This window comes from Podarcis erhardii (assembly GCF_964252035.2).
Source record: "Podarcis erhardii genome assembly, chromosome: 2".
NCBI lineage: Eukaryota > Metazoa > Chordata > Lepidosauria > Squamata > Lacertidae > Podarcis > Podarcis erhardii.
The window spans coordinates 88892214-88914716 of record NC_138498.1 but is presented as its reverse complement, the minus strand read 5'-3'; the positions used below and the strand labels follow the sequence as shown (position 1 = coordinate 88914716).

Genomic DNA, 22503 nt, shown 5'->3' with positions numbered 1-22503 from the left:
GACACAAACTTTCTCTCTCACCTCTTTTCCCTGACCTCAACACCCTCCCTCTCTTCTGGTTAATGTTCAACAGGGAAGATTTCTACTTCCAGTAAACAACTCTTTATCTGTGATCTTTGGCCTGCTTTCTAGGCTGGTATTTGTAACTGAGCAAAGACCTTTGGAGGTTTGGCACTTGGCAGCAGATGCCTCCTGGCCTCCTGGAGAGCTGTGTAGAATGCTTGTCAACAGTTAACGTGCAGCAAACATGGTTTCAGCATTTGTGGAAGGTGACTTGCTGGCTTTCTTTCACAAAAACACTGTTTCTACAAGCAGAGGACTGACTGACTTGCGGTACAATCAAAGCAGTGTGTGTTGCACAACAAGTACAAAGGCATTTTGCTGCAAAATGTATAGGCAAGGTCACTTAAGGACTTCCCAGATTGGAGAAAAAATGTGAGATGTGAGATGCATTGCATGGCTTCAACTGACACTTCATCACCCACTAAAAAAAAAACCTGGTCTTGCTTCTGTGGGATTTATTTATATTTTTTAAAAAATTAAAAATAGCCAATCCTGACTATTCAGGATTTCTAGACTGATAGCTACAGTAGTGTGTGTTTTTCTTTTAAAAAAAAACCCCTGAAGGTGCTCCCTGCATTTGGAAGATGTGCTTTAAATTCTCCCCATCCAAATCTTCAAGTATGTATTAGGTCAGGGATTGGATTTGGTGCAAAAGCTTCTCAATGCAGAAATGTGAGTGCCTAGCACCAATTGCTGCCTTGAACATCTCAAACTGCTTTCCATGTCTGATAACAGGAAAACTGTGGCATTACCACTGATCAGAGATGGTCCCTGGGTAAGATCCAGCAGAATTCCCTTCTCATAACTGATGGGCCCTAAAAGTAGCAGGTTGGCATGAAGTCTTCTGTAGTAGGAGCTTCATTCTTCTGTTTCTGCATCATCACTGCAATATATGACAGCATCTATTCACATGTGATGTGTAGCGCATTCAAGTAATTTAGAAAGATTTGGGTAGCATCACTCTCTCCCTTTGACTTGCTCCAGGAACCAGAGATGAGGGGTTCTTCCACACTGGAACTACTTTGGGGTGGGATTCAGTTACATACCAGAAAAGTCAGATTGGGCAATTAAAGTTGATGTGGCAGTCTTGTGCAACAAACTCGTTTCTCCCTCACAAAATTTTTGCATTGCACTGAGGTATTCACTCTTGGATGAAGGAAATGGATTGTCATCAATAAATAGAAGTCTTGCATGTAGGCTTGTTTGGAGATTGTGGGATTGACTTTTTAAATGTGAACTGCCTGGGGGATCCAATTGGAAGGTGGTAGGAATAGTCATTGGAGGATGGTGCTTGTGGCACACAAGCAAAGACTGCTGTTGGAAAACACACACCTCTAAATTCCTGGAGTGCACATTCAGGGATGGGGGCTGCAAGCAACAGCAAGCTGTTAGCTTCAGGGATAATAATAAATTTCTTATATCCTGTCCATCTGACTGGGTTGCCTGAGCCACTCTGGGTGGCTTCCAACAAAAGGAGTGGAGAAGGAACCAGCTTTGTCTTTAAAGCTGCATTTCTTTTTACCGTCCTTTTCGCCACTGGGAGGAATGTTTTCATGTGCTTGTAACCATTCTGATGTTTAAACTTTTCTCCTAAGAACAAGCATTGTGGGGGGTTTTGTGTCCCTTTAGTGCATGCTTCAGTCATGTTTCATGAAACCTGTGTGTTCTCCTGGAACATTCCACCCCGTTCTATGAGCTGTTCTCAAAGAAAACATGGGATTTTTAGGCAGGATCATAGAAGTGTAGAGTTGGAAAGAGCCAAGGTTATCAATCCCAGTCCTGCTATGCAGAAATCTTTCGCACTATGTGGGTCTTGCATCCACCACTCTGAAATTAAGAATCTCATGTCCGACCAACTGAGCTAGCCAGCTGAATCCAGCCGGTTGGTGAAAGACAGCCTTGTTAAATGCTTTCCCCTGGGGGCAGCTAAAGGCCTAACAGGTAGGGTGGGCAAGCAGAGGGGTGTGCCCAGTATGCACCTGAGGTACCATGACAACTTCCTTGATGCAACTTCCTGAGCACAGAGCAGCTTCACATAAGAAACAACCGTCTACCAGAAACTAGTTTGAACCTCTTTGGCCATCTCACTGCTATGTCTGCCCCTCCCCACTTTCTTCTCCCACATCCACAAAAAATCAGTGGGGCCTTTTGTGGGAACAGAAGAAACTGCTTGGAGGCCTGCATCTCTGAGAACTGGGGTTAGACACCATTTTAGTTTGCTGGCAGTGCCATTTTAAATTAATTGCATTTTAAAATGATTTCCCAACGTTCAGTGTATAGAGAGATCGAGATCCAGGTGTTCCTGAAGCCCGAGTGCATGGTCTGAAACATGCGAGGTGGGAGTAGGGGTGGCAGCAGAGACCCATTTTTTTCTGATTAAGTAGCATCCTGGTGAGACACCTGTGTCATTAAATGCTTGTCTCCCCAGTAGAAATTCAACTAGTAAGCTGTTTCCTGGCATGCTGGTGCAGTGGTAAGTTGCACCAGAGGAATTTCCACATGTGTTGTGAAGTTTCAAAAGGTACAGAAGCCCTGCCCAGGGCAGGATCAAAAATAGATAACAGCAATTTGTATTGCTAATATTCTCCATCCTGTGGGCTGAGGAGGAGCAGGCTTGGAGACTGACTGATAACTCTGAAGACGTTTGGCCCCAGGCACGAGTTGCTGTGCTGGAGAGGGAGGGAGATTTTCCTCTGAAGAAATATTAGCAGGCCACATAATAGGCTGCATGGGTACCTGGCTTATATTTTATGAATTTCAACAATACTAAATAGAAAGGTTTTGCTCATTGCATTGTAATATTGGTAAACTCTCACCAGAAGCTAGAAATAACGAAGGCTTGCTCACTTTATAAAGGAAAGGCTTTTTTATTTTTCTGTTTGTGATGATTACAAACTCATCTAAAAAAGCAAAAATGACTTTTAAAATATCAATATACATTTTCTTTATCTAAAAAGCAAAACAGATAAAACTGCAAAATACAAACATTTACGGTATACACAAATAAAACCTAATTTTTTTCTGGGTTGAAGTACACTCCAAATTCTTATTCCTATACAAATATTCCTTTCTGGAACAATAAGAATGACAAACGACAACAGGTTTAAAATGTCTTCTTAAAAAATTATTCTCAAAAATTATTTTTTAAAAGGAGGAGAGTCTGGTGTCCTCTCCAATCCACGTGGCTACTCCTGACAGATGGTAGTCACAAGTGTGAATTCAAATAATAATTCCAAAATGCTCACCATTGTTTTCAGTAGACTAAAGAGGCTGTCATGTCTTATTTTTATAACTGTAGAGCCCCTGGAGATGCATTCCTTTCAAAACCGCTACAGCACAATACAGCAACAACACAAACAATGTTCTATTACAACAGTGAATGTATCAGAGCACTGCACTGACTGCTTCGAGGGGAGGTGGGAAGAGACATTTATGAACAGCCTCAGACTGTCCTTTGGTTCCTGCCATCTAACCTTGTCCTTCCTTAAAATAAGTCACACGCTCACATACATACACACAGACAGACAGACAAGCATTGCCCTTCTGCAGCTGATGGTTAGCCATTTGGCAGCTCATCTGTTACCCTGTCCTTCCAGAGAGTTTTTCAACTCAGTTGCCTGGCTGCCCATAGGAAGGGGTTGACTTCCAGCCTTAGGCCAACTTGCTTGCGCAATGCATAGGGCTCAGCAAACGCATCTGAGCTAGAAAAATCATTCCAGCCCCAACCCTAACTTAACAATATTCCAGCTGCAATCCTAAGAATATTTATAGGAAAATGAGCTCCCTTGAACATTTTGAAGAGCAGCAGGCTGTGTGTCTGCGTATCTGGGTTCATCTTTGAGCCAGATGGCTACTAAGTAGATATCAGTTAAGTGGATTGCAGAACTTGAAAATATCTTTTTGTATTTTTTTTAAAAAAGGAAATAAGGGGTTAGTTTTCTTTTAGCACATTTTACTTCTCTTCCCAAAAAAAATTAAACTGAACTTATCATGGGAATTTTCAGATCTAGTTCCATAGCTAGTATTAGTGCTGTCAGTGGAATTCCTAAGGCTATCGTTTAAAAATAAGCTACCACGTTTTATTTCCTGACAAAGGAATGCACATCTTATCATTTTTGCCCACCCCTCCAGCCTTCCATAAAGTACTAACAGGCAACCAACAGCCTAATCCACAACTTGTTCATGCTGTAGGACTGGGACTTCTATGGATTTAGTACCATAGAAGACGAGGCAGAATTGGCTTAAATCAAAATACTTTGGCTTAACTGAATTGCAGACTAGACTGTCAGCAGATACTTTTAGAGATTTAGATAGAGACAGGTGGAATACACAGCTCCTTTCCAGAAGGAACTAGGAAACCAACATGTGGTCTAAAATTACATTCTTCCTGCCAAGCGTTTAGCACAATTTGGACTCCCACTCTAAATTTAAGCAAACCAATGTGAAACTGTAGAGCTTGAATCTGGATGATTTCCAAGCTTCCTTGTCCATTTTCAATATTATTTAATCATACATTGGAAGGAGGTTTCAAATTCTAACCATGGCTGAGATTGAGCTCTGGACAAAAGTGGTACAGTTCAGAGACTGGCATCTGAACATTTGGTCAATTGTGTGCAGAAAGCTGGGTTGTGCTCCTGGATTTCAGCTTGGATTTGGATTCCAACCCGCCTCCAGTCCCAAACAGATGGCATCCAAGTTTGGGTTCATCATTCCATATGATAAAACAATTTTTTCCTTTAGTGTACAGTTCTTGCAAAAAAAACAAACACTGCAAGGTAGTTCAGAACATCACTACCTTTTCCCATACAGGAAAGAACCAAGTTTTTATTCTGCACTGATCACTATTAAAAGAAAAATAATGCAGAACCATTGTGCCTCAGTGGAGATGTGATTGTTCCTTTAAAATCTTATTTGAGCTTCTGTTCAGCACAGTTTCACCAGTCAATATGATTTACTCAATACAGCATGGAAATCACCTTCAGTTTATAACAGGCTAGCAACTACAGACTTCTAAAAAATGCTAAGAGGAAAGGTTTTTTTTTTTTAACTAAATGCTTTGAGTTCAGGTCCTCTCAAGCAAAGAAAGCTGTGCAAAGTTTACAACTGTCTAGTGTCCTACTGGCTGATGGATAGAGAGGCAATAATGGCTGAGGGTTGTACCCAATGGTGTCCCTCTGTAGATGGAAGTCTCTTTGATCCACTGAAGGTTTACACATACAGAAACAGGAGGACAAGCAGGGAGAAGATGCAATTGCTGCTGATTTTCCGTTCCCTCTGCAGTCCCCTAAATCTGATCCAGAGATTTGGGGAGCGTAGTGCAGGGCAATGCAGGAGTAAGAGGGGACTTGCAAAAAACCACCTCTCACTTTCCGCCATGGAAGCCACCACTAGACAAAGCAGCCTTTTGCCAGTCAGGAGAGGTACAACTGGATACAACCCTGAAACACTTCTTGCCTCTTTGAAATTGTTTCCTGGTGGCATTTGGAAGTGGAGACCTGCTATGTATATTACTCAGAAGCATGCCCCATTGCACATGATGGTGCTTAACCTCCAAGTAAACATGGGTTAAGGTCACACCATAAAGGAAAAATTACATTACTCTTTAAGGCTTAAAGCAAAGCACAGTAATTTCTGTTGCCATAGCAGCACACACCTTCTCGTTGCACAAATTAGCTGCAAGTTTCCTTCCATCAGCCTTGACTGCTCACCTATCCTCCAGCCATTCCTCTTCCCTCTGCCTCCCTAGGCCTGCCTTAGCAGCTGCCCAGCCCAGCTGTTGCTGCTTAAATAACAAAACACCCAGGTTTTTGGTTGCTCAAAACATCCATGCTCCGATTCTGATGCTTATTCTGCCTTGCGGATTCAATCTGACCAGAACCACATACATAGTTTTGAAGCAAAGTGTAAATAATGAGAATTAATTCCATTTTTTTTCTAATTTGCAGTATGTATAAATATTTTGTAAATGTGTACTTCTGGTTATATTGTTATTAACTGATACCTCTCAACGAGATTGTGACTAATGATGAATTAATGCTGAAAGTTTGGAAGATGTGTCCTTCTCTTAAACAAAAGTTACCAGACAACTCTGGAAACTGCTTTGGTCAGAACCAGATCTGCAACTGCTGGCTGCAGGTGTCTTGAACGTCCAAGTGATCTGTAACTGGACATTTCTGGAATTCATCCAAATCAAGAACACTGTTTCAAGAACATGTCCCTTTTCCAATCCCACAAAGCATTCAAGGTATGCTCTCATTCTCTCCCCACTTTTTTTTTTTTGGAAATGCAATCACTTATGTGAACAAACATTTATGCTATTCCGCCCTCCCTCCCCCATCTCCCTGAATCCAAACCAGTTCACCAACAGTTAGTCACAATACTGAATATTTAACTTCTTAGTTACAAAATAACAGATAAAATAGGCCACAAAGTTCTACAAAGTAAATTAGAAAAAAACCAGTCTTTCTTTTTTTCAATCATAAATAAGTAGAAAATACAAACAGTTGTTTACAATGTCCCCCTAACCCTGCCCCCACTCCCACCCCATGTCCTTTAATTTGGCAGAATCTACTGTTGACATTCAGATTTACCACATTCAATTATTCAGAGATTTTGCAGTGTGAAAATGTGCTCCTTGGAACAGAAAACCTAGGGCTGTGTTAAACTTGATTGAGGCTTTGCTCACCCCCACCCACCCCCAATTACACTAACTAGCTAGCATAACTTTTTAAGGTCACTGTGTATATGCCTATAAAACCCTTTCACCCTCAACATGGAAGCTACTGATTCAAATGGCACACCTTAACCTCAAAATGGGCTGGGTACTTGTCTTCCCTAGCTGGAACTCTAAAGGCGCAGGATTGATTCTTTCTGGTTTTGTTCTGGAAATTCATCCTCCCACAATATGTGCTTAGAGTGGTTGATTATATTTGCACTGGGATCATCAGCTGCTTTGGAAAGCCTGAACTCATTTATTTACTTGCTTATCAAAATATACACTGCACTGTATTTAGGTCAATGTGCACTAGGGAGAGTCAAGGGAATTCAGTTAAGATCTGCTTCTGGCCTAACTCCTCATTGCTTCCCAATAGCATGAAAAGAGACAATACAAGTCTGACCTGTGCTTATTAAATTGGAGTCCTACTTTGGCTAGCAATGAGGCTTGGATGAGAGAGGTCAGCTTTCCCTTGGCTGCCTTAGCCCTCCAGGTTAAGCTTTTCAGCTGGTAGGGGCTAGGATTTGAGAACGATGCTATCATGTCATCGCATATTATGGAAGTGTTTGGCTTAAGGCTCTTCCAGTAGGATGGTCACTGGAAAATGAAAGCCCTGACCCTGACCACCTGCGTGTACTCAAAGTTCAGTTCCCTCACATAAAAATAAATTTGAGACTCTTACCTTAAAAAAAAAAAAAAGTCAGCTATACAAGAAACTTGAAATAACTGTGCTTTGGTCCTTTTTTATTTAAACTTGTTGTTTCCATTTCATATAAAACCTGACATGACTTAGCAAGCATTTGTAAAGCCAATACGCTGTGGCCAATGAGAGCATGGGACACACGTAGACATTTTCTTAGGTTTTCTTTTTTCTTTTAAAAAAATGTAATTAGGAATGTTTTTAAATACTGGCTAGGTTCCAGTTTAAACTACAGTATCTGTCACTGACAGACTAAACTGGCTACAGGTACTCAGGTAAAGGCTTTGCTGCCATTTCTGGCTTACAATCCTGCCCATATTGCGTTTAGTGCCAATACTCACTTAAAAAGGGGCACCACCTCCCCCAAGATCAATGCCCATATGGGAGGGTCTAAGAGCCTTTATCCAACATCATCTTATTACCTTCCATAAGAACCAGGGCTTGGTCAAAACTGAGGTGAGATTTCCAGAAGCAAATCCTTATTCCTGAGGTAAGTGGGAAAGTTCTGTATGCTTAGTTCATTGATGAAAAATCTTGTTCAGATGTTTCATGCCTCATCCAAACTAAAATGCCTTTGTAGCTCATTTCATCTTCTTGTGCTTCCTTATCTCCATACGATACAAATGATGACTCTACTTAAATGCCTGTGAGGATCAGGATCTAAGTCTGCCTCCTGCATCTCCTTCTTTCTCTCTCACACACTCAGCTGCATGTCCTGAATAGTCCTGTGCTGCAGTAGCTTCCTCAGCAGTGGGTCTAGAGGTCCATTTCAGGTTTTATAGTGACCGATATGCTACTACGCTGCTTTGAATGATACAGGCCCAACACTCCTTTCTGTGAACTAGAAATAATAAATTTTGGCAAGTTTGGGGTTTCAAAAATGCTTCAGAATTGCACAGCGCTTTTGCAGCATCCTTGTAAATGCTGCACTTCTATACGTGCTCTTTGACAGCAAGCTACCTTTCTAAGAAAATTCAAGTCAAAGCCAGATCATTTCTCGAGTACGGCCTGCGGAAGACGGGCCACTCCCCACATCACTTTGCTTCAGTCCACTCCGCCGACCTGTTAAGTTACTCTCGTGTCTCAAAAAGTAACCCAAGAAGGGATCTGCGACACATGGCGGCTTCTCAGAGAAACCCTTCTATACCAACAATAGTAGTAGAGCAACACAAAGGTCTGCATGTCTTTCTCAGAAGTCTACATATAAATTCTGCCTGTGTTGGGATATTAACACAGAACTGGCTTAGGGAAGACGGGACTCGTGGGATGTAGAAAATGGCCCTGAGAGGGTACTGCCTGGCAAAATGCCACCCAAGCAGGAATGACCTTGCCACCCTCTTGCAGGCTTTTCGCACAGAAACCGTACTCGGGAGATGGCTGCTGCGTGGATTGTTCCCTTGGTTCCCAACTGCTCCCAATTCCCACCCCATATTGCAGCTTTTCCAATTACAAGCACACAAATATATATATACAATCTCTCTATATTTTACATGGACCACAATAAGCATAAAAGCATGTACCCTTTCCTGCTTTAATTCTCCCCACTTGAACCAGAGGAAGATAGTGCCACACCTTTGAAAACCAGTTTCTTAAAACAACATAAGCATTAAAAAAGCAAATGCCTCCAGTGAGATATTCACTTTCTTAAGTTTTGGTTTTACCCTGTTCGCAACCACACCAGCACCTAAAGAAATTTGAAACGCGTATATGCATATATTTATATATGTTGTGTGTTGGCATAATCCTATATATGTTTACTCAGAAGTAAGTCCCACTGTGTTCAATGGGGCATAATCCCAAGAAAATGTGCATAGGATTGCAGCCCATGTATATATTGCTGGCAAGAAAATCAACTCAAGTGGTAAAGTGGTATCATGAATAGGCGTTAGATAGATATGTTGTGTGGAGAGAGAGAAAATTAGTAAATTCCTGCAGTGTGCCTAATTTGATATGAAAGCTCTGCCTCTAAATAGAGCGAGAGGCATCCACTGTGATTTACTTTACAAAATATTAAAAAATAAAAACTGAACACACAAAAAATAACTTTCTCTGTGAGAAATAAAAATAAATCCTAGTGCAAATATAAAGCTCTGTAAACCTGGTCCTATGAGAGATTCTATGGTTAGTAAACGGCAGTTTTAAAGCAGGCGTCTTCCTCTCATAGAGAGAGCTCACATCATTGTCTCCACGATGATATGAGTTGGCTTGATCAGTTCTCCATTGGCCATTCCAGGAGGGCAGAAGGGGGCAGCGCTCTCTGTTTCTTTCTCCCACCGAGTTATCTCACGAGGGGCAGCCACTGCCTTCACCCTCTGGAAAGAGAGAAAGGGAAACATGGTATTTGAAAAGGCTTCCAGATCATTATGGAGTGAAAAATTGGAGTGAAAAAGCCTAACTTTATGGATACATGAATGTGGGCAGAGTTCAATGTAAGGCTTAGCAGGATGCTTGTGTGCACAGAATGGGGTGTGCTCGAGATTTCCCCTCCTTTCCTTATAAGAACATAAGCAAAGCCCAACCAGATGCCCCCTAAACCTGTTCTGGGGGCTTCCCCAATGCTCCAGAGCAGATTGGAAGGAAAGGGCATGTGGGAAGAGGAGATGGAAGCATAATTGCATGAATGGATCTTGTTCTATGTACACAATTTAGTGGAATCCAAACATGTATGACTGAACTGGCAGTGATGACCAGAAAAATATCACCGGCAGGGGCGAGGTGGGGAGAGGTTATGGTAGATATGCATCAACTCAGCCTGCGGCAGCTGTAGAAAAAAACTGAATATCATACTAGGAATTGTTAGGAAAGGGGCTGAAAATAAAACTGCCAGTATTATAATACCAATACCTATGATGTAGCACACTTGAAATAGCACACTGGGTCATATTCAGCAAACTTATTGCACAGCAGAAGCTAGTACAAGGATTCCCACATTAATTCCTTCCTCCTCCTGTGCTGTTCCCAAAACAGCTCTGGAGGGTTGGGGCAACCCCCAGAAAAGATCAGGGGGAGGCACAAGGGAAGAAGGTCCCATCATGCAAGGAAAATCCTTGTACTGACAGCACCTTAGCAGTAGCACTGCAATGAACACAAGCCAATGCCAACAGTTCTGGTTGCTGCATCTCAAAAAAAAAAAGGGGGGGGGAGGAATATTGTAGAACAGGAAAGGGTATAGAAAAGGACAGCTCCACTATGTGGAAAGATTAGAACACCTGGGGTTTTCTGGTTTAGAAAAAAAGGTCAGAGAAGACATGACAGAGTTGTGTAAAATGATGCAGTGTGAAAAAAGAAGAGAGACCTATCTCTTTCACATTTACACACACACACACACACACACACTCATCCAAGAGAACTTAATAGGTAGCCTGTTTTCAAATATTGCATTTTAAATGGATGTAACCTGTCCTGGGACCTTATGGTGAAGGGTAATTAATAAACTGAATAGGTTTGGCCCAAAGGAGATGGAGTATTTCTTCATACAGCACATTGCTAAGTGAGGGAATTGGCTGCTGCAAAATGTCAGCGGCACAGTGGCTGCTGCCTTAGATGGCTTTTAAAAGGGATTAGACCAATTGATGGAAGGTAGGGCTATCAGTGGCTACCCATCCCGATGCCTGTATGCTTCCTCGGGATCAGAGACACCATGCTTCTGAGTTATTCCAGTCACTAATGAACAAATGAAAGAGGGTGCTGCTTGTGGGTTTCCTGCAAGGATCTGACTTTGGGGGGGGAGGGGGGTGTTGAAATACACATGCCTTTGGTATGATTTGGCAGGGCTGCTCTTATGTATTCACAGTTCAAATGGCAAAAAAATGTTGGTTCATGACCATGAAGTGGATTTAGTTTGAACGTCCAAGCCACTGCTCATGAGACGAGATGAGATCAGAAAACTGATTTTGTTACTGGGAGAAAGTGTGATAATGCAAAGAACAAGAAGGCAACACAGAAGAAAGGTTTTGGGGGAGCTAGTGTGAGTAATATGCAGTGAGCATCACTTGGACCTGAGGTACTGATAAGTTACTGCTTCCACTAGGTGGCTCTCTTAACTCAGTAGTGCAGCTGATGCAGGCCAGATCCTTCCGCACAGCACGCTATGCAGCTAGGATGCCCATCTATGGTGCAGCACCTGGAAGGGAGGCTGCACACTCAACATGTGGAACCCACAGGTGGATCTTCACGTCTTTACTAGGGCTCTTGTCAAAGTACAATGATCAAAAGCTAGGCTGACTTGTCTGAGATTCCAGTATAGAAACTATACTGCTACTCATGCAACTCTTATGCTCAGGCAAAATAGTAATAGCGCAAAATAGATGAGTCCTGGATTTATTTAAAAAGGATAAATATTTGAAGCTTGCCCCTTTAGAAATGTATGAAAATAGAAGTTCTATACTGGGGGGGAAAGCCTGCTACACAATGAAGGAATTAGTAAGTTAACTGTATTGACACCTGATTGTAAACTATTTATTAGAATGAATATATTTGAGTGTTGTTATTTAAAATACATGTTGTTTAAAAACGGATAATTAATTAAAAACATATTAATAAAAAGGCCTATATTATTGCCTGATTACTGTTTCTGTGCATTTGATTATTACAGTACCAAATGCTTGCACACTACCTATATGCTAGAGTCTCCACATTTTATACCTGGGTATCTCCACTCCAGTAAGTACAATTGCAAAGAAGTCCCTTTAAGAAATGGTGTGAGAGGCAAGCAGAGGGCCCCCATTTGGATAATGCTTAGAATATTGGTCTCCTTTAACTAGATGGTCATTACCACTACTGGCATGCAACAGCAGCACTACCAAGATTGAAAGAATCAGGAAGCGTGTCTTCAAATGGATGTTTGGGCTAAGTAAGGTCCCAGGTTGGAAAAGGTTGGAAATTACTGTACTGGCTTAGAGGAATCAACTTGGATAGAGAGGGCTTTGTGGTTTGTAAATGGACACCAGTTCTTTTAGCAAATATTACAATCCCATGCATTTCTAACTTTGCTCTATACTGGCCGCGTTCCAGCTGTCCAGAAGCTAAAATTATTGAGCACCTGTATTCTTTTCCAGAATGTAAATATGACTAAAGCAACAGGCATCTTATTTAATTGCACTGAACCTTGTCCAGTTCAACAGAGGAACTATGCTATGCCCTGTTTTAAGCTTTGTGAATGCACCAAAATAACAGGGCCTGTAAAATTGCCCTATCCATTGAATGAATGACCAGGAAAAATTTTGTAGATGTAGAAATGATGTATGTGCGCTGGAAATAGCCTGGATCCTGCAGCAAAGCACTTAAGTTGATGCTGGGAAGGCAGTTTCAGAGAAAAAAGCCTGTGAGGGCCAGTGTGCATTCTCATGTGCTTCCAGGTTGTTGACTTACCTCAATGAGAGAGCCATCGGACTGTAGAATACGGATAAGCATTACAAGCGGGATGCAGACCATAGAAGAGAGGGCAAGAATCCACCCCAGGCCAATGGCCCACTGAGGATATATGTACACCTTGTTGTAGGTCAGTGGTGTATACTTGGCCAGAGAAAAGATAAAGCACCCCTGCATTAGGAAAAGAAACAAAACAAACAGACAGGTTGAAGATTTGTTAGAAGAACTGTATGCACCTTTCTGCTACTAACACTAGTAGCTGCATGGATTTACAGTATCCAATGAATGTACAGTCTACAGAAAAAAACATGAGCTTGACAATAGATAAGCTTGACAAAAGTTGAGCTTCTGCTGTAGTTTTTGCAGTTGTTATTTGCTTTCATGCCTAACTCTGCACATGCCTAAGTGTGTGTTTACAAGAAGCTGTGGAGTGGGAGAAAATGACATTCTAAAAGCTTTCTCCACTTCCTTTTTGGAACTTGAGATTCAGAAAACAACATCCACCTCATTCCTTCCTTTCCATTAAGTACAACCCCATAGTGCTTCCTCTGCCCCTGGAATCACACTGCTAGAGATTTTGGTAATAATTGGTAATAGCAGGGGTAGGGGATGCCAAATTTGTTCTGCATCCTTTCCCCATTCAGTACGAGTGTTGTTTTGTTGTATATTCTGTGCAACCAAAAGTGAAAAAGTGTAGCATGCTGCACACCAGGAGAAGCTGATGGGGTGCACACCAAGCCTTCTGGCAGCAGTGTTATGATGGGGTGGGGGAAAGAGGCGACAGGGAAATAAGCCCTGTGTACAGACACACCACTGGGAGTGCTGGCTACTCCTGTGCTGCACTACTATACACCAAAAAGAACAAGAAGGCTTTGATGTATTCATCGTAGCACTGCCCTACTTCTTTTCACTTGACATGAATGCTTCCACATTTTAGGTTTTGTGTAGTATGCAGTGCAATCTTGTTCATGTTTACTCAGAAGCAGATCTTGCTGTGTTTAGTGGGGCTTTCTTCTTGGTAAGCCTGCAGAGTAAGCCATCTCAAAATACTAGTATTATAGATCCACTTCTCTCTCACGCTTCCTGTGTGCTAAAGTATATAAAGTTTAACTGAAATAGCTTGAGGAACCATCTAATGGCAGCGGCCCATCACATTCCAATGCCTTCAAACAATGCTTGATTACTGTTCTGCTTACTGCATGTTTATTTATAGAATTTATAGCCTGCCTTTTGCTGCAGATGCCCTCAAGGCAGCTTACAAAACTGAAAGCAGCAAAAATGCAGCTCTACGCAGCTACCAGTAAGATAAAAACCCTTCCACAGGCCACTTTGACAGCTGAGTAGGACAGCCCGGTGACTGGAAGTTCAAGTAGGGACTGCAAAAAGAGGCACTAGAAGCACACTCTAAGGGCGTTCATGCTTCTTTTTTACTTTGCCTAGAGAAAAAAATGTCATTAATAGAGTGCCAGGGAAATAGGCACATAGCTTGGGGTTGCTTCTGGATTCACTGTTGTTTCTTGAGGCTCAGGCAGCTTCAGTAGCAGGGGGTGCCTTCCACCCTGTGATCCTCAGATGAAGGGCGGTACAGAAATTATTATTATTATTATTATTAATGATGATATCTGGGATGAAAATTTCATCATTTGGGCACCCTATAATACATTAAAAGCCATTTCTGTTAGCTGCAGCAGAGTGGTCCACAGGAAAGCCTCTGAAAAAGATCTAAATTGGTAGGCAGGTTCACGTGGGAGAAAGATGGTCTTTTAGGTTCCCCAGCTGATGGTTTTACATGCAAAAGTCCAGCAGTTTTATGTGGGCATGGAAAAAAATGGAATACCAGTGGAGATGTTTTAACATGGGAGCAATTCCTTTACACATTATACATTTTTAACTCAGTATCTTAACTCATGAAGCTACTGTTGGAGAAGATGAGGAGTAAAATAATAAAGCAACAAAGTCTACTACAGATGCAAAACCATGTTTTAGCCAAGCTATTTCAAGCACTCACCACACAGAGAACTGGTGTGATTATAATCCAGCTCCACTTCATCCAGGGACCGGGCCTGTAACCAATCATATCTTCAATGGCATCGTAAAAATTATCAGCGCCTAGAGTTCGACAAAAGGGAAAGGGAATGTTACTGGACTGGATGAGATGCCTGCTTTGGCTCTAACCTCATTATGGGAGCTATGCCACATTTTTTAAATTCTTTTTTATTAAATGCAAAATCAAGTGTAGAACAAAACCATCACAGAAACCAGGTACCAAAAGGGGGGGGGGCATTTCAAACCTTTATTATAATCGAAATTATAACAAGTTTCTAAAAATATTAACATGGATATCACTTAATTTCCAGGGGGATGAGCTGCAGATCCAGCAAACCATAGTTTTATTACATTATCCACAGCCATTTATAGGCTGGGAGGGATAGGACTAGGGAGACAGGCTATGTTTAACATAAACACTATCATACCAAACAGAAAGAAATTTGTTCTTTTTTGACCTCAGTAGGGATGATTCCCACACTTATGTGCACCAGAGTTTTGAAATAAAAAGTATGTTTTCAAGAAACCTGAAAAGAGTGCTGAAAAACCCACACCTTCTATCTTACTGTTAAAACAGTGATTCTTCCCCAGTCTACTACTGGTCCAGGATTTTTTTTTTCAGCTTTAAAAGTTAAACTTATGCTTTCTCCTTCACAATGGGATTCAACTAAAAAGACACCACATTGTAAAATTGATGGCAAGCCAGACCCATTCAGAGTTGGCTATGTAGTGCCGAAGGCAACAGAAGTTGCACCACCTTCCCTCTGAAGTTCCAGACCACTTCTAATGGTGTCAGCACAGGCACCGGCAACATCTGCACTCAGATGAACATGCAAAGTCTATCTGGGAAGATGCTCCCTGTTTGCTGCACTGCAGCACTTTCATTGCCACAGAGCAGCATAGCAAAAGGGAACATTGGTACAGGGGCCAAGCCCCAGTAACTTTCCTCTCAAAAAGCCCACCCATGCCTTTTCAATTGCCCCCTGAAAATCTTGCTTTTGGAAAAGGGAGATACTTTTTGAAAATTCCCCAATCCAACCACCGCATCCAGCTTGATTCAGCCAATGTCTCTCGCAATGTAATGTGTATTATAAGCACTACTTCATTTTTCAAGGCTGGGACTCAGGCTCACTTCCTAAGAAAGCCAATATGTTGTTTCAATTAGGAAAGTGATTCTTAGCTTCACATTCACCAACTCTGTTCCCATACAGCAGGGACGTCCAACTCCCAACAGACTGCGATCTACTCACAGTATAAAAAAACTGGCAGTGATCTACCCATTGTCGTTGGATGGGCCAAAGTTGTCAAGCTTTTTTGGGAAAGGCAAAGTTGTTGTTTTTATTAAAGATTTTCACAGTTGTTCATCTTCCTCCTCCCCTTTTTTTTTTGGGGGGGGAGGAGATCTCTGAGGGGCCAAAGATCTACCAGGAACACCCGGTGATCTTCCAGCAGATCATGATCTACCTGTTGGACATGCCTGCCATATAGCAACCTTTTTTTCCCTTGTCAATGACTGCATCTCAGGAAGCAAAGTAAGAAAAATTTTATTTGTCACTTAGACCCCTATTTTAGCTCGACCCCTACTTTAGCTCTGCCTCCCTCACAATCCCAACTCCTGGGATCCAGGAGCCTAATCTTCCAAGACCCTGCAATGTTTAGTTGTTCCTGTAGGAAAAATACCAGGCCAGATATTTACAACTTACTCACCATAAACCCAGGCTACAGCAATGCATTCAAAGAATGCAACCCACAAAAGGCATACACCACTAGCTGCATAGTAGTCAAAGAGTTGAAACACATACATGCCACCCTGAAAAAGAGCAAGAGAGAAAAAGAAACAAGTGCTATTAATAAACCACAAAGAAAACCTGTGGCAAGCAAGATGACCTTCATCCCTATCCTTCACATCTATGACTCACTCTGGAGAAGATTACTCATCTGCAAATACAACTGTCAATCAACTGTTGGGGAGTTATAAGCACATGCTGTTGTCCTCCTCAGAACATGCACTTATTTCTTATGGAGAAGGCATTTTTGAAAGAGATTGTGATTGGCCAAAATTAAGCCATTTAGCTTATTCTACTCCAACACTGAGCTATTTCCTTTCTAAAGGATAGTATTTTAGGATGGGCTCTCACAAGAAAAATATGGTGGGAGAAAACAATTGGTGTTCAACGGAAATTGCTATAACAAGACCAAAATATATGGAAGCAACGCTTACCAAGGAGCTTCCTCATATATGGGCTGACACTGCTTTTCTCTTAGCATGATATTTTCCTTTCATGCACTGTATTTCCCTCTGCTCCATTTTCTAGCACCTTCTATAAGGCTCTCTTGTAAGGGTAAAGGGACCCCTGACAGTTAAGTCCAGTCGCGGACGACTCTGGGGTTGTAGCCCTCATCTCGCTTTACTGGCTGAGGGAACCGGCGTACAGCTTCTGGGTCATGTGGCCAGCATGACTAAGCCGCCTCTGGCAAACCAGAGCAGCGCACGGAAATGCCATTTACCTTCCCGCCGGAACGGTGCCTATTTATCTACTTGCGCTCTGACGTGCTTTTGAAGCCCCAAATATAATGAGATAGGCTTCAACCTGCACCATTTCCCACATGTTTCACATCTGTCTAGCTTTGTTTACTCCAGATCTACAGCACAACGGAGCACGCTGTCTAGGTTCTTCTATAAAAATAAGCTTGGGGGAAATGCAGTGCTGTTTAAAAGCAGGACTAATAATACACAGGGCTGCAACTGGCATGGCCTTACATTGACACCACTGCAGAACTTAAGAGAAATGAAAGCTTTGGATAAATCAGTTCTCAGCTGTTCTTTCTGCTTTAAAAAACAACAACGACAACAACAGAGTAACCGTTTTATAGAGCCAGGCTACTCTCTTAGGTACCAAGGAATTTCCCCTATGCTCAGGCCAAACTATTTGTATATCCAGCCCAGTACTGTTAGCTCTGGCTGCTACCAGCTCTCTGAAGCTCTAAGAAGGAAAAGTTCTCCCAATTTTATTTTAACTGGAGATGCAGGAAATCAACCTGGGCCCTTTTCACATGCAAAGCCTGTGCTCTGCCATTGAACTGTGATTGCTTCCCTCTTGCACTGTACTATTTGACTTCACAGAATGAAATCAAAACCCAAGCAAACCCACACCAGCTCGTCTCACTTACTTCAGTCACCATAGATAGTCCCAGAAGATAGCTGACGAAACATATTATAGCGATGAAGATTTCCCGTCGGTAACCCTTCCTTAGGAAGGATGGGTACAGATCAACTAATGACGTGATCTGTCCTTCAACTTCAACAAACTGGCAGAAAAGGAAAGAAAAAAGAACCCTGAACAACTGCCATGAATGTGTTCCATTCTTTCATACAAGGCATGCCTTGGAAACAGTGCTGGCACTCTCACTGGAGAAGCTGAATCCATTTACTTGCTTAACCTTTCAACAAGTCAAGGTTACAGCCTGTGAGTGGTGTCCAACTGGGGTTTTGCACTTAGAATGTCCTCCTCCCAAGTATTTAAAAATAAGTCCCTATCTTCTTCTTTCAGTTTATTATGCATGGGGATATAAGCAATTTTCTTTACACACATAACATATCATATTTGTTTCTGCTAACTGCACTAGTACTGTGCTCTGTAAAGCTAACTCACAAGCTAATGTATTAAAATCTTTCTTTAACCCAGGGCCTTAAAATGCAGTACACTTCCAGCAGTTTTTTCTTCTTCTGTTGCAATACAACTATAGTCTAGCTTGCTCCTAAGCTATTCTAGCATTCCAAAATCCTGCCTGACAGCGCTCCAAAAGCAAACAAAACATTAAGTGCTCCAATTAGTTTTAATTATTCGACACAGTGAGAAATGACTTAAAATTACTAGGCAACCCTCAATTTACATAAGTACTTGGTTGCAGAACCACAGCACCAAGCATGTTTTAACATTCAATTTGGAAGTGATTAAAAGTCACTCACTGGAGTTCAAAGATTAAGCACTAAAGAGCCATTTAGAACAAATGGAATGCTTTGCCAATTTAAGAGATCAAGTGAGTAACAGCCAGAGGGAAAACTCCACTAATCGCTGCTCATATGAGAGGTTTTGAATTCAGTAAACTTTCTGCCCCTGTCAAGTAGATTTATTTAATGTTAAAGCTACTTTCCCAAGGAATAAATAGAACCTTGTTAGTTTAAATTCTTAAACCAACTCAATGAAATACCCCCTAAATCCCTGGTACATCTGTGCAACTAGCAATAGCCTACAAATTATTAACAGATTTATTTGCGTCATATAAATAGGTCTCTTTGGGGAGGCGGGGCAGCCGTCCATTTCCTCAAGGAATAACAACACCACCAATGTGTACTACACATTTAGTCTAACTGTTTTAAAAGAGAGCTTATCCATGGTTTCAGTTTTCAAGGGTGCTGACCTGTAAGAGACCTTATGAAAGGCAGGACATGCAAGGGGACTCAACCCCACATCCCAAGGATGGCTTTGTCCCTTTCTGATTTAGCTGAAAACTTCCTGAATAACTTAATTAGCCACTTCATACACTTCAAAACAGTGCATAGGCTAACACTGATTAACAGCTGTTATCCTTTCTCTGCTAGAGAATGAAGCAATCCTTTTCTGCAACATTTATGATGTATTTGCCCCAGAGCAGAAAATGCAACAAACCCAATTACATTGTTAAATTTTCCATCATACAGTATGGATGCTGTGTTTGTTGCTATGGTTACTCACCTGGCTGTCCAGGCCAAGCAACAGAAGCATAATAAAAAAAAGAATAGCCCAAAAAGTTGGGAGTGGCATCATGGACACAGCTTTCGGATAGGCAATAAAGGCCAGGCCTGGACCTAAAGGAATAAAGGGAGAGAAAGAGGAGAAGACATAATAAGTAAGCAGCTCATTTTCAAAGGCAAGACCCCCTCTGCCTCTCCAGAACAGATGCTTGATTCGATTCAGATAAACCAAAACCCAACTGAAGATTCCAGAATGGAATTCACTTGGATCCTTTATCTGACAAAGAAGCATGCATTGCTAGAACAGGAACTCCAATAATCAAATTCAAAAGCCATTATTTATCCACTATCAGTCTCAGCATCTGCCTCAACATGCCAAGAATAGGTCAAACTCTACACGCATCATGCAGAAAGTGAATAAGATAGAAGATGAGCAGCTGGGCTTATGGTGTAAATGAGACATAGTTATAGGATGACCGGTTCCTGTGCTCCTTTACGAACAGAGGAGGGGGGAAATGCCATACGTGTTCTCTTTGTTTTCGCAACCCCCAGCCCCTCCTTGGACAAATAAAACCAACAAAATAGCCTTCAAGGGTTTGGGATTTGTGCTCCACAGGCCAGTTTTGGAGCTGTTATACCCCTCCACAGTTCTATCAATGCCAACAAAAAGCATTTCCATACCACAACAAAGGAAGTCAAAAAACTGACTTGACTATCTAATCAATCCTCTGTCCCTTCCTATGAAGGGGTTGGTAGCTGCATTGTGTTAATGGCTTACCCAATGCCTATAATGAATCAAAACAAAATAAAAAAAATCCTTCCAGTAGCACCTTAAAGACCAACTGAGTTAGTTCTAGGTATGAGCTTTCGTGTGCATGCACACTTCTTCAGGTATCTGAAGAAGTGTGCATGCACACGAAAGCTCATACCTAGAACTAACTCAGTTGGTCTTTAAGGTGCTACTGGAAGGATTTTTTTTATTTTGTTTTGACCATGGCAGACCAACACGGCTACCTATCTGTAACTGGTATAATGAATCAATTTGCTGCTATCAGTAGGCAGTATTCTTTTAAGATACAAAGCAATAGCTGCTGTTTTTTCATTCTGAAAACAAGCTGGTGGCTGAAATAAGGCTAATGTCCCTCAACTAGTATTGTTAATAATCATTGGTAGATTATTCCATATCTGCACTGTGGATGAGCCACTAGAAGCCAAAACCAAGCTCATTTCCATGGCACGTGACAGTCATGCATACAATGAGATGAGCTTTCAGTTTATATTGGTGACACTTATTCAGGTGCAATAAAGAATCATATAGGGATGAAAAAGCCAAAAAGCGCTATTGTTTATGTTTAAAGTATTTGGGTAGTTTTAAAGATGACCGAAAATATTACATCAACACTTTTCATACAAGCTTTTGTTTAAAGAAAATACACTGGCATTCCAGTTTATAGCTCTACTTTGTTTTTCTTCTTTTATATGTTACAAAGTACAGCAAAAGAATTCTCTCCACAGATTAGTCCTTGTCACTCACCACTGAATGCCTCTGCTACCTTCCATTTTCCATGCCATTAAACTGAATGGAAAGGTAGATTGGTGCAGCAAAATGAAAAAATGCTGGCACCCCAATCCTGAATCTATGGTCTTCACCTCAGAAAAAATAGTTGAGCATGACCCACTAAAATAAATGAGATTTAAGTTAGACGTGCCCTTGATTTCAATGGAAATTAAGTGCAGCCACTTTTCTCTGAATTAGTGGCACTGGGGCAAATGCATATTTAAGGTTATTTAAGGTCATGACAAACATCTCTTGCTGGGTAAGGAACAAAATGTACAAATGGATCTTATCCACATTATTCCCTCTTGTGAACCAACTGCTGTGACTGAATACATTATTTTAAAAAAATAAAAATTGCATCAGTCAGTTATTTAGGAAGGGAAATAGAACTGAATCCAGTTCTTCTACTTCCCCTTGAAAATATTTTAACTTTTTTAAAAGAAAAAAAAGGGGGGGGGAGACTATGCTCACCTCAAGCTGTTCTATGCATACAGAGCTAAAAAGTACTGGTTTCCTGGGCTCATCTCTCAATGGAGCTCACTATGGCCAACTATTGTATCCTGCAGTTGCTTATCTGCTCATAAAGTTACTTAGGCTGATTCTCCTACCCACATGTACTTGGAAGTAAGTCCGACTGAACTAAGTGGGTCTAAATTAACATCAGCCTTAGCCACTTTTTCATTAAAAAAAGTGCTGTGTAAGACTAAGGCATCAAACATTTAGATCTGATGGCTACAATCTTTCAACAGACTGACAAGCACATGCTTACTCAGAAGAAATAAAACCTGCTGTGTTCAGTGTGGTTTGCTCTCAGATATGTGTGCACAGGATTGCAGCCTTAAGCAAGCTTAAGCTAATTGAAATCAACAGGGTTAAGCTCTGCATTGGGATGTTAACAGCCATTCCCAGCTCCCTCATTTTCCTGCCTGCCTGCCTTGAAGAACTAGCCTTGTTTCTTAAATAAAGAAAAATAAAATTTGAGGGAATATACAAATCTCCACTGGCATTCCTCACCACTATTAAAATGGCACTATAGGAAGAAAAACCAATCTGTTTGACAATATGGCACGGCAAAATCACAGTACAAGTTTTCCCCACAGCACCCGAATGGGTGACCTTTGTCTGCTGCCTGAGATGTGCATTAATATTAGGGTAGTCACAGCCTTTTAACGGCTTCACATCCAATGCCGATGCACATTTATTGCCTTTTCAAACTGTTTTGAACCTCACCAAACCTGCACTCACAGAGAAAAATAAAATGTGTATAATGGATATGACCAGCAGAAACCTCTGGGGTTCTACAATACCCTTTTTAC

At 41.4% G+C, this 22503-nt stretch overlaps 1 protein-coding gene across 9 annotated transcripts in view; it reads right to left on the bottom strand.

The window, feature by feature from the left end:
• Positions 1-2910: 2910 nt before the first annotated feature.
• The window catches only part of SLC6A6 (solute carrier family 6 member 6), a 60102-nt gene continuing 40509 nt past the window's right edge, over positions 2911-22503 (bottom strand). For 8 of the 9 annotated variants that reach the window (XM_081852846.1, XM_081852841.1, XM_081852842.1 and 5 more), the window contains 7 exons: positions 19631-19743; positions 18066-18203; positions 16602-16704; positions 14857-14957; positions 12849-13019; positions 9654-9790; positions 2911-8319 (listed from right to left, as the gene is read on the bottom strand). In XM_081852846.1, coding sequence (XP_081708972.1) covers positions 8235-8319; positions 9654-9790; positions 12849-13019; positions 14857-14957; positions 16602-16704; positions 18066-18203; positions 19631-19743 — 848 coding nt within the window. In that variant the 3' untranslated portion in view covers positions 2911-8234. Of the gene's footprint in view, positions 9791-12848; positions 13020-14856; positions 14958-16601; positions 16705-18065; positions 18204-19630; positions 19744-22503 lie in introns of all 9 variants that reach the window. The other variant, XM_081852848.1, reaches the window with a different exon arrangement.